The sequence below is a fragment of the Sturnira hondurensis genome, unplaced genomic scaffold, assembly GCF_014824575.4.
Source record: "Sturnira hondurensis isolate 20B ecotype Veracruz unplaced genomic scaffold, ASM1482457v3 Scaffold0015596, whole genome shotgun sequence".
Taxonomy (NCBI): domain Eukaryota; kingdom Metazoa; phylum Chordata; class Mammalia; order Chiroptera; family Phyllostomidae; genus Sturnira; species Sturnira hondurensis.
In genome coordinates, this window is record NW_028088227.1 from 12,365,517 (window position 1) to 12,379,333 (window position 13,817).

General features: G+C 37.6%; 1 protein-coding gene across 2 annotated transcripts in view; it reads left to right on the forward strand.

Annotated features, from left to right (window-relative positions):
• CDC40 (cell division cycle 40) overlaps positions 1 to 13,527 on the forward strand; it is a 49,109-nt gene extending 35,582 nt beyond the window's left edge. Inside the window, exons 9-16 of one of the 2 annotated variants that reach the window (XR_005069261.1) lie at positions 1,020 to 1,065; positions 3,527 to 3,628; positions 4,631 to 4,746; positions 5,000 to 5,133; positions 10,037 to 10,113; positions 11,503 to 11,647; positions 12,664 to 13,174; positions 13,256 to 13,527. Coding sequence is in view for 1 of the 2 variants with exons in the window: in XM_037065036.1 (XP_036920931.1) it covers positions 1,020 to 1,065; positions 3,527 to 3,628; positions 4,631 to 4,746; positions 5,000 to 5,133; positions 10,037 to 10,113; positions 11,503 to 11,647; positions 12,664 to 12,841 (798 nt within the window). In the remaining variant the exon portion in view is untranslated. Of the gene's footprint in view, positions 1 to 1,019; positions 1,066 to 3,526; positions 3,629 to 4,630; positions 4,747 to 4,999; positions 5,134 to 10,036; positions 10,114 to 11,502; positions 11,648 to 12,663 lie in introns of both variants that reach the window. The other variant, XM_037065036.1, reaches the window with a different exon arrangement.
• The last annotated feature ends 290 nt before the right edge of the window (positions 13,528 to 13,817 follow it).

Consider the following 13,817-nt stretch of genomic DNA (forward strand, 5'->3'; position numbering starts at 1 on the left):
GTGCAAGGGCCAAAAAATTATTAAGGCACTGTCTCTGCCCTTAGGATGAACATTTCATTATGATTTTAATGATCATTATAGAGTCAGAAACAGAGTGTTCTGGTTTCAAAGAGGAAGCATACCTCAATGGGAAGGTAACTAGTGTGGGAGGGGTGGGGTGTAGACTGTGCCTGAGAAGAGTGAATAGAATGATCCAGCATGGTGTGTGCTGAAAACTACAGTTGTACGGTAGCTGGAGGCTAACATCTGAGAGACACAGAATGACCACTGCAGTCCTGAGCGGAGGACCATGTTGCAGGTCCTTGCCTGCTCTGCTGGGGGTGCTGAGACTGGACGTTGGCACTGGGTAGCTGGAAGTGCTTTTGATTGGAGAGGACTAGCAGTTCTGTTGAGAGCTGGATTTCAGGCAGGAAAGAATAAAGGTACTTTCAAAGCTCTCGTGTTAATTCACTTTAGATGTGATGAGAATTAATGAACCTGTTACATTTTAGTCTGGGTCATCATTTTCGTACTAAAGCTTCTATAGTACTCATCATTTTAGAAAAGTTCAAAACAAAACCTTTTAATACCAAAATGTTATAAATATGACAGTATTAATACTATTTAACTCTTTAAGAGTAATTTATGGTATTATATAAGTAGAAACTTTTTTCCCTCATATTAAATACAGAAAAGAACAGGAAGAAAACAAGTCACCTATATTAGCTCCATCTAAGTTCTTATGATATTTTGATGTATCTTTTAGAATCTGATATCAAAGTTTAGTGTTAAAGTGTGTGTGTGTGTGTGTGTGTGTGTGTGTGTGTGTCTCCATGAGTTCAGGTAGTGCAACGCAGATTAGATATGCCAAGCAATATATTTAATGATGTCTATTGACTGCTTTTAGTTAATCCCCTGTGCACACAAAGTTATGCACACACATGGGCAGCATATGGCTGCCGTAACTAATTAAAAGTTGTCATTTCATCAAAGTCTAGTATTAAATTTAATATTTATTTATGCTGTTTTTTTTTCTCCAGCTGTGGGAGGTTTATGGAGACAGGCGTTGTCTGCGAACATTTATTGGTAATGCTTCTTTTTTCCCTTACTATAACTGTTTAGAAAGACTTTTAAAACTTTTTATCGTCATAAACCATAATTTTTCTCCACAAATATGAATGAAAATCTTCATATACTTGAGTCTTGAAGAGGGGGTAAGTCTCCCCACATAAACAAAGAGAACTAGGAGGAGCAAGCAGCAGAGGCAAAAGTGGTATGAGAAACCGTGCCACTTGGGGGGAACCACTGCATTTCAGATTGCCAGGGCATGGGATGATAGGGTGAGAAAGGCAGCAGAAGAGGGGGCGGAGTATGGAGGACTATGTGTGTCCTTAATAACGAGTTTAGACTCTATGCTGAGGGCTTTGGGAAGGCAGACATTAACTGCTCTTGCAGGAAAGCAGCGTGATCAGGTTTGAAGTTTACGAGGATCACAATGGCAGTGTGGAGAATGCTTTAACAGAGCAGACCTGGAGGCGGGGAAGTGAATTACAAGGTTATTTCATCAGCTTGGATTAGAGATGGTGAGAGCCTGAAGTAAAGCAGCAGAGGTGGAGAGGAAAGAATTAATCAAGAGTTAAAATCAGTGGGACTTACTGGATGTGAGTGCTAAGAGTAAGGCAGGAATCTGCGGTGACGCCCAGAGGACAGCAGGATGAATGCTGGTGTCATTCACCAAGAGAGTGAACCGAGGAGGATGCCGAGGTTTCAGACTCGTTGAATTTGAGCTGCTCTTGGGTTTGTTTATTTATTTATGGGGGGGTTAAAAAATGTATTTTATTGATTATGCTATTACAGTTGTTCCATTTCCCCCTTCATTCCCCTCCACCCTGCACACCCCCACCTACATTTCCCCCCTTTAGTTCGTGTCCATGTGTCATACTTATAAGTTCTTTAGCTTCTACATTTCCCATACTACTCCTACCCTCCCCCTGTCTATTTTCTGCCTACCGTCTATGATACTTACTCTCTGTACCTTCTCCTCCTCCCACTCCCCTGTTGCTAACCCTCCACTTGATCTCCATTTCTGTAGTTCTATTCCTGTCTAGTTGTTTGCTTGGGATTTTGAGATGAAAATGTCTAAATGTCTAATTAAGCAATTAGCTGGCCAGATGTTAAGTTTGAAGAGAGATTGGGAGTTGGCATCTAACACAGAAAAAGATGAGATTGAAAGAACTTGAGGCAAAGAAGAGGGCCAAGCAGAGGACAGCTTTGTGGCAGACTAGCCTTTTTGGTAGAGAATAGCCTCTCAAATTTTGTGTGAAGGCTTCCCAGTTTAACTGTATTGCATTGAAACAGTATTTGTGTGAATCTCAGTGGCTCTGTTTTTAGATTGAAGTGGGAGTGTGTTCTGCAGTGCTGTGTAATTTTAGGGCCTCAACTGTGCAAATAATACTGCCCGAGATGCCGTAGCAGCCTAAAGAAAGATTCATGGGAAGGCTCTCAGCAGCATACAGGGAACAAAATGCCTCCTGCGGATGTAGTGGATGCGGTCCCCGTTTGTCTCTCTTGCACTGGCAGACAGTCTTTCAGTGGAAAAGGGAAAATCTCTTGCTCAGGAAGATGTTGGCAGTTCTCACTGGACTTCTGCCATAGAAAAGATTACCTGATCGCCTAGTTGCCACGACGTGTCGGGTCTCCCCAGGGCGCACTGGCAGTGGTGGTTCGGGGCTGCTGTGCCTGGTTGACAATTTGTGCCACGCACATTTCGCACAGTTGTACTTCACAGTCTTGATCACTCAGGGGTGGTAAAAAATATGAAGTTTCTGCTTTCATTTAGCCATGTTTTATTTGTCCCCATAACTGTCAATAGTCAATTGGTCTGGCAAGATTGATTTCCAAGCAGAGCATCTTAAAATGACTTTATTGTCCAAGTGTCAATAAAGTTAAAACAAATGAGAAGTTAATATTTGGTTTCAAAAAGACTTAGTCTTAGACTCTGAGTCCACTTCTGTGAAATTTGGTAATGTGATGACACAAACCTGCAGTTCTTGAATAAGGGCTATGATTTTTTTTTTTACGAACTTGAGGAGGTTTAGGTCACTCACTCTATTTTTACTTCCAGCTTCCTGAGTAATCTGAGAGTGAACCTCCAAAATGTCACCAGTCATTTCTCTTTCACTGGCAGTAATTGGCCTATTACATTTCCTTAGATTCTTAGCTGTTTAGTCATCAGTTTTATGTATATTACATATGAAGAGATTGCCATGACAGACTTTTTAAAAGTGTTAGGTCTTTTCTCTTGCTTCACACTGGAGGTTATACATCAGAATCACCTCAGGAGCTTTTCGAAGGGGGTAGGAGGTGGGTACCACCCGTGTTCCCAATCCCACATAGAACCAGCTGAGTCAGTAAATCAGGGGGTGGGGTTCCAATGATTTTTGACTCACAGCATGGCTTGGAAAACACTGTTTAATACTGGTTTTTTATGCTGTTCATGTTTTAAAAGAAGATACCTCACCTGCCTTTCTGTGGTCTCTGCCTTCAGGTCATAGTAAAGCTGTCAGGGACATCTGCTTTAATACTGCAGGAACGCAGTTCCTCAGCGCAGCTTACGACAGGTATCTTAAGCTCTGGGACACAGAGACAGGTAAGAGCTCTTATACTAATAGATAACTTGTCTTATAAATTAACATTTTTAAGTGAAATACGTGTGTGGTCTTCTTTGGCAAAATGGTACCTTCTCTAGCTGCTAATTCTCCTATCATTGACTTAGTGCATCTGTTTGTAGAGTTGAAACTCAGCTGTGTAGGTGGTGTTCACTATGAAACTTTGTTTCCACCAAATAGTTTATAAAGGAAACATATTGATAGACAAGGACATTTGAAATCTTCCATAGACTATGTAGTCGATTGTTTTGTTCCCCTGCATCACCTAGCACATGTCCTTGCATGTAATAGAAACACAGTAGATGTCTGATGGACAGAACAATACTTAATTACCCAAATCGATTAAAATGTAGTTCTAAACTTCCATGGTCCAGTTAGTTTCTTATATTTGCAGACATGTGAATTGCATCAGTACATTGTGGCTGGTATAAATTTATATAATTAAAGAACCATCTTTCATCTTGCTGTGTTTCAAGGGTAAAGATAATAGCTAACATTTACTAAACACTTTGTGTTTACTGGGCATTTGCTAAATACTTATATCTAGTTTCTCACTCAATCCTTAAAATATCTCTGTGTGATAAAGTACTATTATTTTTATAGAGGAGAAAACTGAGGTTTAAAGAGGTAACTTTTTCAGGATCACAGAGCTGGTAAGGAGCCAAATCGGGTTTAGAGTAAGGCTTCTCTAATGCCAAAGCCCCTACTCTTCACCTCCTTAGCAGTGGTCCTTAACTCCGCCTGCACAGCATAATCACCTGGAGACCTTTTCTGTTCTGAAAGTCATGATACAGATTTACTTTTGAAAATATCATTTTAATCATTAAAAATCTGAAAAAGATTAATATGGTTTACAATAAAGAGCAACCAGGCTGCCTTTCCTTAGAATTTATTAAGCAAATAATCTCTGGATCTTAATCCCAGAGTTATCTTTAAGTGGTCAAATTTATTTTGCCTATTTTAACGTTGGTCTTTGGTTTTAGGACAGTGTATATCAAGATTCACAAACCGAAAAGTACCCTATTGTGTCAAATTTAATCCTGATGAAGATAAGCAAAATCTCTTTGTGGCTGGGATGTCTGATAAAAAGATTGTGCAGGTAAGTCTTTTCACAGTATTCTCATTAAGATCCCAGAGCTTTATGTTGTATGAGGGGACAGAATAAGGGATATTGACTTGTTCAATGTTTGCTACTTGTAGGGTTTGCTGGTGCTCTTCTTAGTAGAAAATTGTGTAACCATAAAAATATAGTGTTGGAAATCTTTTTTTTTCATCCACTTTCCATAAGTACAATCTTTGCTTTCATTAATCTGTGCCACCTCTGTCTTTACCTCCTCTTGTCTGATGCACAGTGGGACATTCGAAGTGGAGAAATTGTGCAGGAATATGATCGGCACCTGGGAGCTGTCAACACCATTGTTTTTGTTGATGAAAACAGGAGATTTGTGAGCACATCTGATGATAAGAGCCTAAGAGTTTGGGAATGGTGAGTTTCTATCAGTAGAAAATCTGATTATATGAAGCAAGCAATTTAACAATCTGTGGCCAAAGACAAACCCTGATACTATGCAGCTATTTGAATATTTTCAAAACTGTGATGTGTGGCTTGCCAGTCAAACTGTTTTAACTACTTAAGTATCCAGAATTTGGAAATAAAAATTTAAACACACGCCCCGACTGGTGGTGACTCAGTTGGTTTGGCATTGTTCCACAAAGCCAGAGGTCACAGTTCGATTCCCACTCAGGATGCCTGTCTGGGTTGCGGGTTTGATCCCCAGTCGGGGCACACAGGAGACACAGCCGATCAATGTTTCTCTCCCTCTCTGTCTCCCTCCCTTCCCCTCTCTCCACAATGAATAAATAAAACCTTTTTAAAAAATTTAAACATGCTACTTGTCATAGTCTTTGGAGAATCTATCTCAAGGATATGTATTTTGAGTCATTGTTCTAGCAGTGGTGAAGTTTTTATAGTGCAGTCTTAGGTTTTTTCTTAGCTCTCTTAGTCATCTTTGCAAAATGACTGATGGGAAGTAGAGGCCACAAATGTATAGACCATATAGGTTATGCTAAAGTTTGAGCATAAGATCCTAGCCTCAGAACCAACCCAAAGTAAACATTGAAATAATCTCTTAATTTTTTAAAATGTCTATATTTTGACTATTCAGTATTGGAAATTGGTCCACGAAATCTCCTCTGTGTCCTGACATTTATAGTCCATTAGGTAGAAAACAAACGTTTTACTTACAGAGTATAATCATAATATGGTGGTTAATTTTACTTTCCTAGAGGGGGAAAAACACTTTCCTAAAGTCAAGAAATAACTAAAGCTAATTCTAATCTCTGCTTCTATGACTTCAGCTTTTTTTTAAGAATGCACACAAAATGACAGCATGCAGTATTTGTCTTACGCATCCAACTTAGTGTAATGCCCTCCAGATTCATCCATGTTGTCACAAATGGCAGAATTTCTTTCTTTTTTAAGGTTAGATAATATTCTACTTTGTATGTAAATACCACATTTTCTGTACCCATTGACAGATACCACAGGTTGTTTCTATACGTTGGCGTTGGTGAGTAACGCTGCTAACATTTTGTTGACTTTTTGCAGCTATATTCACCAGGGATATTGGGCTATAATTTTGGCCTCTTAAAATGAGTTTGGAAGTGCTCTCTCCTCTTTTGTTTTTGGGAAGAGTTTGAGAAGGATTAATGCTAATTCTTCTTTAAATGTTTGGTATAGCTCACTGGTGAAGCCATCTATCTGTTCCTGTACTTTTTTGTTGTTGAAAGGTTTTGGATTACTTCCTCTCCTTAGTTATTACTGATTTGTTCAGATTTTCTATTTCTTCATGATTCAGTCTTGGTAGGTTGTATGTTGCTAGGATTTCATCTTTTTCTTCTAGGTGATCTAATTTGTTGGCATATAATTTTTCATAGTATTCTTGCAATCCTTACTGTTTCTGTATTACCAGTTGTTAATGTTTCCTTTCATTTCTAATTTTATTTATTAACATCTTTTACCTTTTTCTTAGTCTAGCTAAATTTTTGTCAATTTTATTTTTTAAGTTGTTTCATTGATTTTTTTATTGGATTTATTGCGGTGATACTGGCTAACAAAATCATACCGGTTTCGGGTGCACAGTTCTACAACACATCCTCTCTACACTAGAGTGTGTGTTCACCACCCCATAGTGGTGTTTTCTGTTATCTTTTTAGTCTCTCTTTCATTTATTTGCTCTCTGGTTTTTGTCATTTCCTTCCTTCTGCTAACCTGGGGCATAGGTTCTTTTTCCTTTGAAATCTTCCTTTTTTCCCCCTAATGTAGGCATTTTTCACTATAAACTTTCCTCTTCAAATTGTTTCTGCTACAACCTGCAGTTTTGGTATGTTTTGTTTCTATTTCAGTTGTCTCAAGATTTTTTTATTTCCCTTTTGATGTCTTTGACCCCTTTTTGCTTAAGCAGCATGTTGTTCAATCTCCACATATTTGTGAATTTTCCAGTTTTTTTGTGATTTCTAATTTCATATCATTATTGTCAGAAAAGAAGCTTGATATGATTTCAGACTTCTTAAATTTATTAAGCCTCATTTTGTGACCTAATATATGGTTTGTCCTGGAGAATGTTCCTTGTGCACTTGAGACTAGTGTGTCTTCTGCTGCCGGTGGGTGGCATGTTTTGTATACATCAGTGAGGTCCGTCTGATCCAACATGTTGTTTAAGTTCAGTGTTTTCTGTTGATTTTGTCAGGACGATCTATCCCTTGTTGAATGGGGTATTGGAGTCCCCTACTATTATTGTATTGCAAGTTATTTCTCCTTTCAAATCTATTAATATTTGCTTTACACATAAACATTTACAACTGTTAAATCCTTTTGATGAATTGATCTCTTTACCATCCTCTCTTACCCCTTTGTCTCTTATTACAGTTTTTGGCTTAAAGTCTTTTTTTTTTCCTGATGTAAGTGTAGCCATCTCTGTTTTCTTTTGGTTTCTGTTTGCATGGAATATCTTTATCCCATCACTTTCAATCTGTGCAAGTCCTGACAGCTGAAGTGAGTCTCTTGTAGGCAGCATGTAGGTGGTTCTTGTTTTGTTTGTTTTGGGCCCATTAAGCTACTCTGTATCTTTTGGAAAATTTAGTCCATTTACATTTAAAGTAGATATAAATTTATTTTTGAGTATATTTTATTGATTATGCTATTCCATTTTTTTTCCATTTTTTTCTCCCCTTTATACCCCTTCACCCTGGACCACCCCACCCTCCCCACCAACCAGCATTCACTTCCTTAGTTCATGTGCATGGGTTGTACGTGTAAGTTCTTTGGCTTTTCCATTTCCTATACTATTCTTAACCTCTCCCCATCTACTTAGTAATGTAAATTTAAATTATGGACTTACCATTGTCATTTTGTTGATTGTTATGTGGTTGTTTTCTAGTTCCTTTGTTTCTTCTCTCATCCTTTATCACTTGATGATTTTCTGCAGTGGTATGCTTTGATTCCTTTCTCTTTCTCTTTTACATATCTATTACAGGATTCTGTTCTCTAGATACCATGAGGCTTACATAAAACATCCAGAACCAGAGTTCTTAGTCATGGATGATAGTTAAATGAATAGGGTCTGCTGGAGAAAGGGTAACTTGTGTCTAGATTGAATAGTCAGAAAGCGATAAATGTGAGGATCAGCCTTGCTCTAAAGACAAGTAGGAAGCAAAACTACCTCAGGATTCCCAGAACTGTCTTCACCACACGTAGCCACGCCCCAAATCAGTTACTGGTGACATTGGCAGCCTGCTTGGGAGGGAAAGGGGAGCCCTCCCAAAAGAAAAATTTACAGAAGTTGATACTGTTGTTTATCTTTTAGCTTTAGGTTTTCGTAGATGTTGTAAGGGTTTTTTACATGATTTCGTTTCCAGACTGAAGATTATTTGTAAGGTATATGTTACTAGTTTATTATACTGAATTACAGTTCCTAATTAGAAAATAGTGTTGTGTTCATTAAATATAACTATGCCTACCAGTCATTTTACTAGTAATAATTAAGGCCGCAGGGTGTTCAGATTAATTTCTTGTTTTAGAGCTCATTGTACCAAGAGTCACTGAAATAACTGTTTACATTTTTGTTTACATTTAGTAAAACATTTCATTGACATGAACCTGGATTATGGGTAATTTAATTTAGAAAGTGCACTTGTGTTTTAATTCAAGTTATAAAATTGTTAGCCACTAAAAATAAATATGAAGAGGGAAAACCAGTCAAGCTTTTTTCAAATTGAGATTCTTTTCAATACATTTGGGTCATTCTGAATGTTAGTTTTCACTGGTGCCTTAGGTACGTGAAGGGCTGGAGGTTTGATAAATGGTACTTGTTCCCTGGGTTGTACCTGAAAATATTTTTCTTTAACCAGAACCTTGATAGGGTTTTTTTAAAATCATTTGCTTCCTCTGGACAGATGAAGAAAATCCTTAAAGTAAATTGTTGTTGTTGTTGATGTTATTTTCTGTTTAAGTAAAGTCTTAGAACTCAAATTATAGTTTGAAATTGCTTTGTATTCTGAGACAACATGAGATTACCTTTTCCTCATGTTACTCTTTAAAAGCATTTTGGTCTGTCACGAAAAGCAACAAGAGTAAAATCTTTCGGTAATTCAGATTTAATATTCTCGTTCTATCATAGATAATATTAAAAATGGAAAGGCATTTTGAACTTCTAATGACTCTAAATTTAGGTGACCAGGTTTTGGATTTTTTTGCTTTGTCTTGTCTTTTATATGAGATGTTTTTAATGCTATTTCTGCAGTGCCATATGCTTGTAATATTTTACATATAAACTGAAAATAGAAGGTGCCTGGATACCCAGCACTTCATCTTTCTTACCCATCCTGAAACCTCATCATTTTTGGCGGGGCTCGGCCTGTGTGCAGACCCCGGCACAGCTGCACCCTCTGCTTGCATTGCCGAAGGCTCTTTGGCACTCCCACCTCCTTGCAGAATGAAGTTAATGTTGACGGGCAAGTAAAACGAGAGTGTTTCCCTGCAGGCTCTGCAGGCTTGCCTCGGCATCTTGCTTCTGCCTACCGTGATACATTTTTAGACAAGCTCATTATTAAACAAGTTTCAGTAACAGATTTTTTAACATAAAGACCAAAGTTTAAATCACATAGAGTTTAAAAACTAAATCATCGACACTGTTATAATTATCACAGAAAGTCATTTGTGAAGTAAAAGATTTACAATAAGCGACAGAATGTCATTTATGATTTTTCTTCCCCCAGGAAGTTCTGTGAAAGGTTGTTAAATATAACATTTCAAGAATATCTGTTCTGGTTTAGGGATAACTCTTCAAAGGGTACTTTTTAAAAATTACTTGTTCTATTGTACTATTTAGGGATATCCCTGTGGATTTCAAGTATATAGCAGAACCCAGTATGCACTCGATGCCTGCAGTGACTTTGTCTCCAAATGGTGAGTTAGTAGAGAGACTGTGTTTTTAAATGAGCTTCGAAGACTTGGTGTGGTTTCTGGGTGGCAGAACCGTGGCCATTCTCTCTGCAGTCTGTCACAGCGCCGTACTGTCGAAGGAAATCTTTTCATTATTAGAAATAATCATTGGTTTTCCTATGTGAGTCACCTCACCCAGTCTCCCTTTTAAAATAATAAAAATAAAAGAAACTATTTGAAACCAACATTGATTGAGCATCTAAGTTTTTCCATCTGAGAATGAGGGGGGTTTTGTAAATAATTCTCCTTCCACCAGAATTGGGTTCCACAATTCATTTAGTGATTGATTGTGAATTCTAACATCTCGGCAATTCAGTATAAAATATTTTCGTAGGCAAAATAAAAAAGATAAATCTATTTAGTACTGTTTCCGTACTGCAGATGTCCTGACAGTGTACTGATATAACTATAGCTCTGCATGAGGGTCTGAAAGGGGAATGTAGGTATTTGGGCAACATTGTCATCAAAGCCACTGTGAACTCACAGAATCACTGTGAGTGTAGAACAAGGACAAGAAGGTAAGAAGCAGTTTGCTCTTGTATTGGGGCACCTGCCACAGGCCAGTCAGTAGTCATTTTTGTCAAACGCCCTGTCATCTTAATGAGAGGAGCAACCTGACTGGGTCCTCTGTTAATAACCACCGTATTGTAGACTTCGTCGCATTTGACGCTGCATGTACGTTTTATGTAGTGTACTTTTAAAGTGCACATTGCAAATAGCTTGTCCATCTTGAACAAGGCCGTTTACCCTCTCAGACTGTGAGCATTGTTAGGATTGTTCCCGTAATTACTGATGTCTGCAGGTGTATAGGATGCAAAAAGACACTGCCATTTGGGCTCTAGGGGCTTTGGGGAATCCTGGCTGGATAAAAGCAATGTGGCCTTACAACAGATACTAAAATTTTTTAAATCATTTTTTAATAATTTTATTTAATAATCCTAGTTTTTGTCACCTAAAGTTGATCTTTCCTTTTTTATAATTAACATAGAGAAGTCTCTCCCTATAATTCTATTGTCTATATTTAGTACAGGTTAATTTCATATAAATTTTAGTTTAGTTCTGATAATACTAAACCCAGGATATCTGTATATCCTTTATATATACAGAGCCAAAAAAAAGTTTATATATAGAGTGCTTATGACATAGGATTGTATGAGCCAATTCCATTACTTTAAATGTAAAAACCTCTTGCCAGCAACAAACCTGTACACTTTACAGGTGGTTTGGTAAATTTATTTTCCTATTAGTATAAAGTAGTTGGGAGCAAATATTAGTGACTGAATATATTTAGAGTAAAAATTCTTTTTAAATTTTTCCATTTTTCTCTGAAATATCTCTTTATTGAATTTACAGGGAAATGGCTAGCATGCCAATCAATGGACAACCAAATCTTAATTTTTGGAGCACAAAACAGGTTTAGATTAAATAAGAAAAAAATTTTTAAGGGCCATATGGTAGCAGGCTATGCTTGTCAGGTGGACTTTTCACCAGACATGAGGTAAGTTCAAATCTTCTCACTTGTTCTGATATTCAAATATAATGATATAAACTTCTGTTGTACAACTAATAATAACACCTTACATATCACATTCACATGTGTAATTATATGAGAAATATGCAGATTGTCAAAGTGCCAGGTAAAGGGGCAAGTTCTTTTCTGTCTCATAGTGATCAGTCTTGTGCCCTTTAACCACATGCTAAATCCCTGCCTGAATAGGCAGTGCCTTCTTTTCTCTCTGCTTTTCTGAGCAAGATTTGGAGGACTGGAATCGCCATATTGCCGTGATTGAGTGAACACCAGAAGGATTCATTCTGCGTCGCATTGTTGAAGTTAACAGCTTCACTGCATCTTTTCTGTGCTGAAATCTCCAATCCAGCTACTTCAGGATGGGAATAGTTCTAGGTCATACTAGATTTGTGAAGCCTATAGTCTTTCTAAGTGAAACTCTGCATTCATTTCCCTATTCTTAGCTAAAATATATTGGTATAAAGTCACTCACAGATCCCTGTAGCTTTGTACGTTCAGCCTGATAATGGGGCCTTAGACTCCTACCTCTGAGTCAGTGTTAGACGTATTCAGAAGGTATTAGAGCCAGAGGTAACCCTGAAGGTGGTAGAGTCCCTGTAGTAGAAAGGGTCTAAATGTGTTTGCTGTTCAGTGTGACACTGGGTTCCCTACACAGTTTCTGACTGTCTAGAGGGGGACTGTGACATCACACTCGTTGTGGCCCCTGGGTCTCTCAGTCTTAAGTTAAAAATTATTTTTTACTCTTAGATTGGTGCTCAGTAGGGATGGTTTTGATAGAAGTTTAAATTGTAGACTGCTTTATGCTCTACCTTGTTCTTCTCACTGGGTATATATATTACAATATATAAGGTAATGTAGTCACTTTGATATAATATAGTCACTTTAATATTTTATGTTACGGTAAAAAAGATAAACTCTTTCTCTGTTCTTCGTTTACCAATTTTAAGTGTCTGAATAATTTGAATTTATTTTTCTTCCCATTGTAGCTATGTGATTTCAGGAGATGGAAATGGAAAATTAAACATCTGGGACTGGAAGACCACAAAACTCTATAGTCGGTTTAAAGCTCATGACAAAGTGTGCATAGGTGCAGTGTGGCACCCTCATGAAACGTCTAAAGTCATAACATGCGGTTGGGATGGTCTCATTAAATTATGGGATTAATGGGACTAATCCTTCAACTCTCTGGTTTATTTTTGATCCAATACCATATTTAACTATTCCATTGTTAAGTGTGTGGGATGATAACTTTATTTACAGATGTCATTTCCTTACATGGCCTTATAAAGTTCATATACATTGTTTTTAAAAAAAAAACTTTGTAAATTTGGCCTATATGATTTTGTTGGCAACTTTAATTTGTTCTTTATAGATACTATTTATACAGAGAATGACCATCGATTTTGTATTTGACAAGGCAGTTTGGGCTTACCCCCAAGACATACGGAAAGGGTCCCTTTGGAGTTGGAAAAGAAGCCCTCATGGATTTGGGGTTTTATAGGAGGTAATAATGACAAGTAATCCAGAAAGGTGCCCTGTACTTACTCTTCAACCAAAAGAGAAGTAAGCGACAGGGACGACCGAGTTTGATGTGACTCTGAGAGAAGGACAAAACCACCCACAGTGACTGTTTCCATTATTTCCAGTGCACCGAGTGCTGGTGTTTTGGACTCAGGGGTTCCTCTGTCTGTGTGGCGAATGTTGTGTGTTTTTCCTTGTGAGCCAGCGGTCTTCTCTGGCTGCAGTGTTCCTCTCATTAAACAAGGCGAAACACAAGGCGACCCAGAGTGCTTCCTTGACTTTCTTCCCAATCTGTCTATAGTGAGAGAATTATGTAATTTTTGAAGATGGCACTCAAGAGAATGAGTCAAAACTTTGAATTTTATTTGTATTTACTGTCAGTAAGAACCTGGCTATACTTTCAGAAATTAAGGTCTCTTTGGTCATTGCTTTACAGATGTTACTACTGAAATACTCCTCAATGGAGATGGGGCAAAGAACAAAATATCAACCTGTAACTTCTCTAAAATTATTCTGATTTGGCTTATGAATATATTTGACAAAACTTTTAAGATTAGAAAAGTTTTAAACTTCTTTCTAAATCTTTGAGTGAAATTGACAATCCAGGAAAATGGCTAGG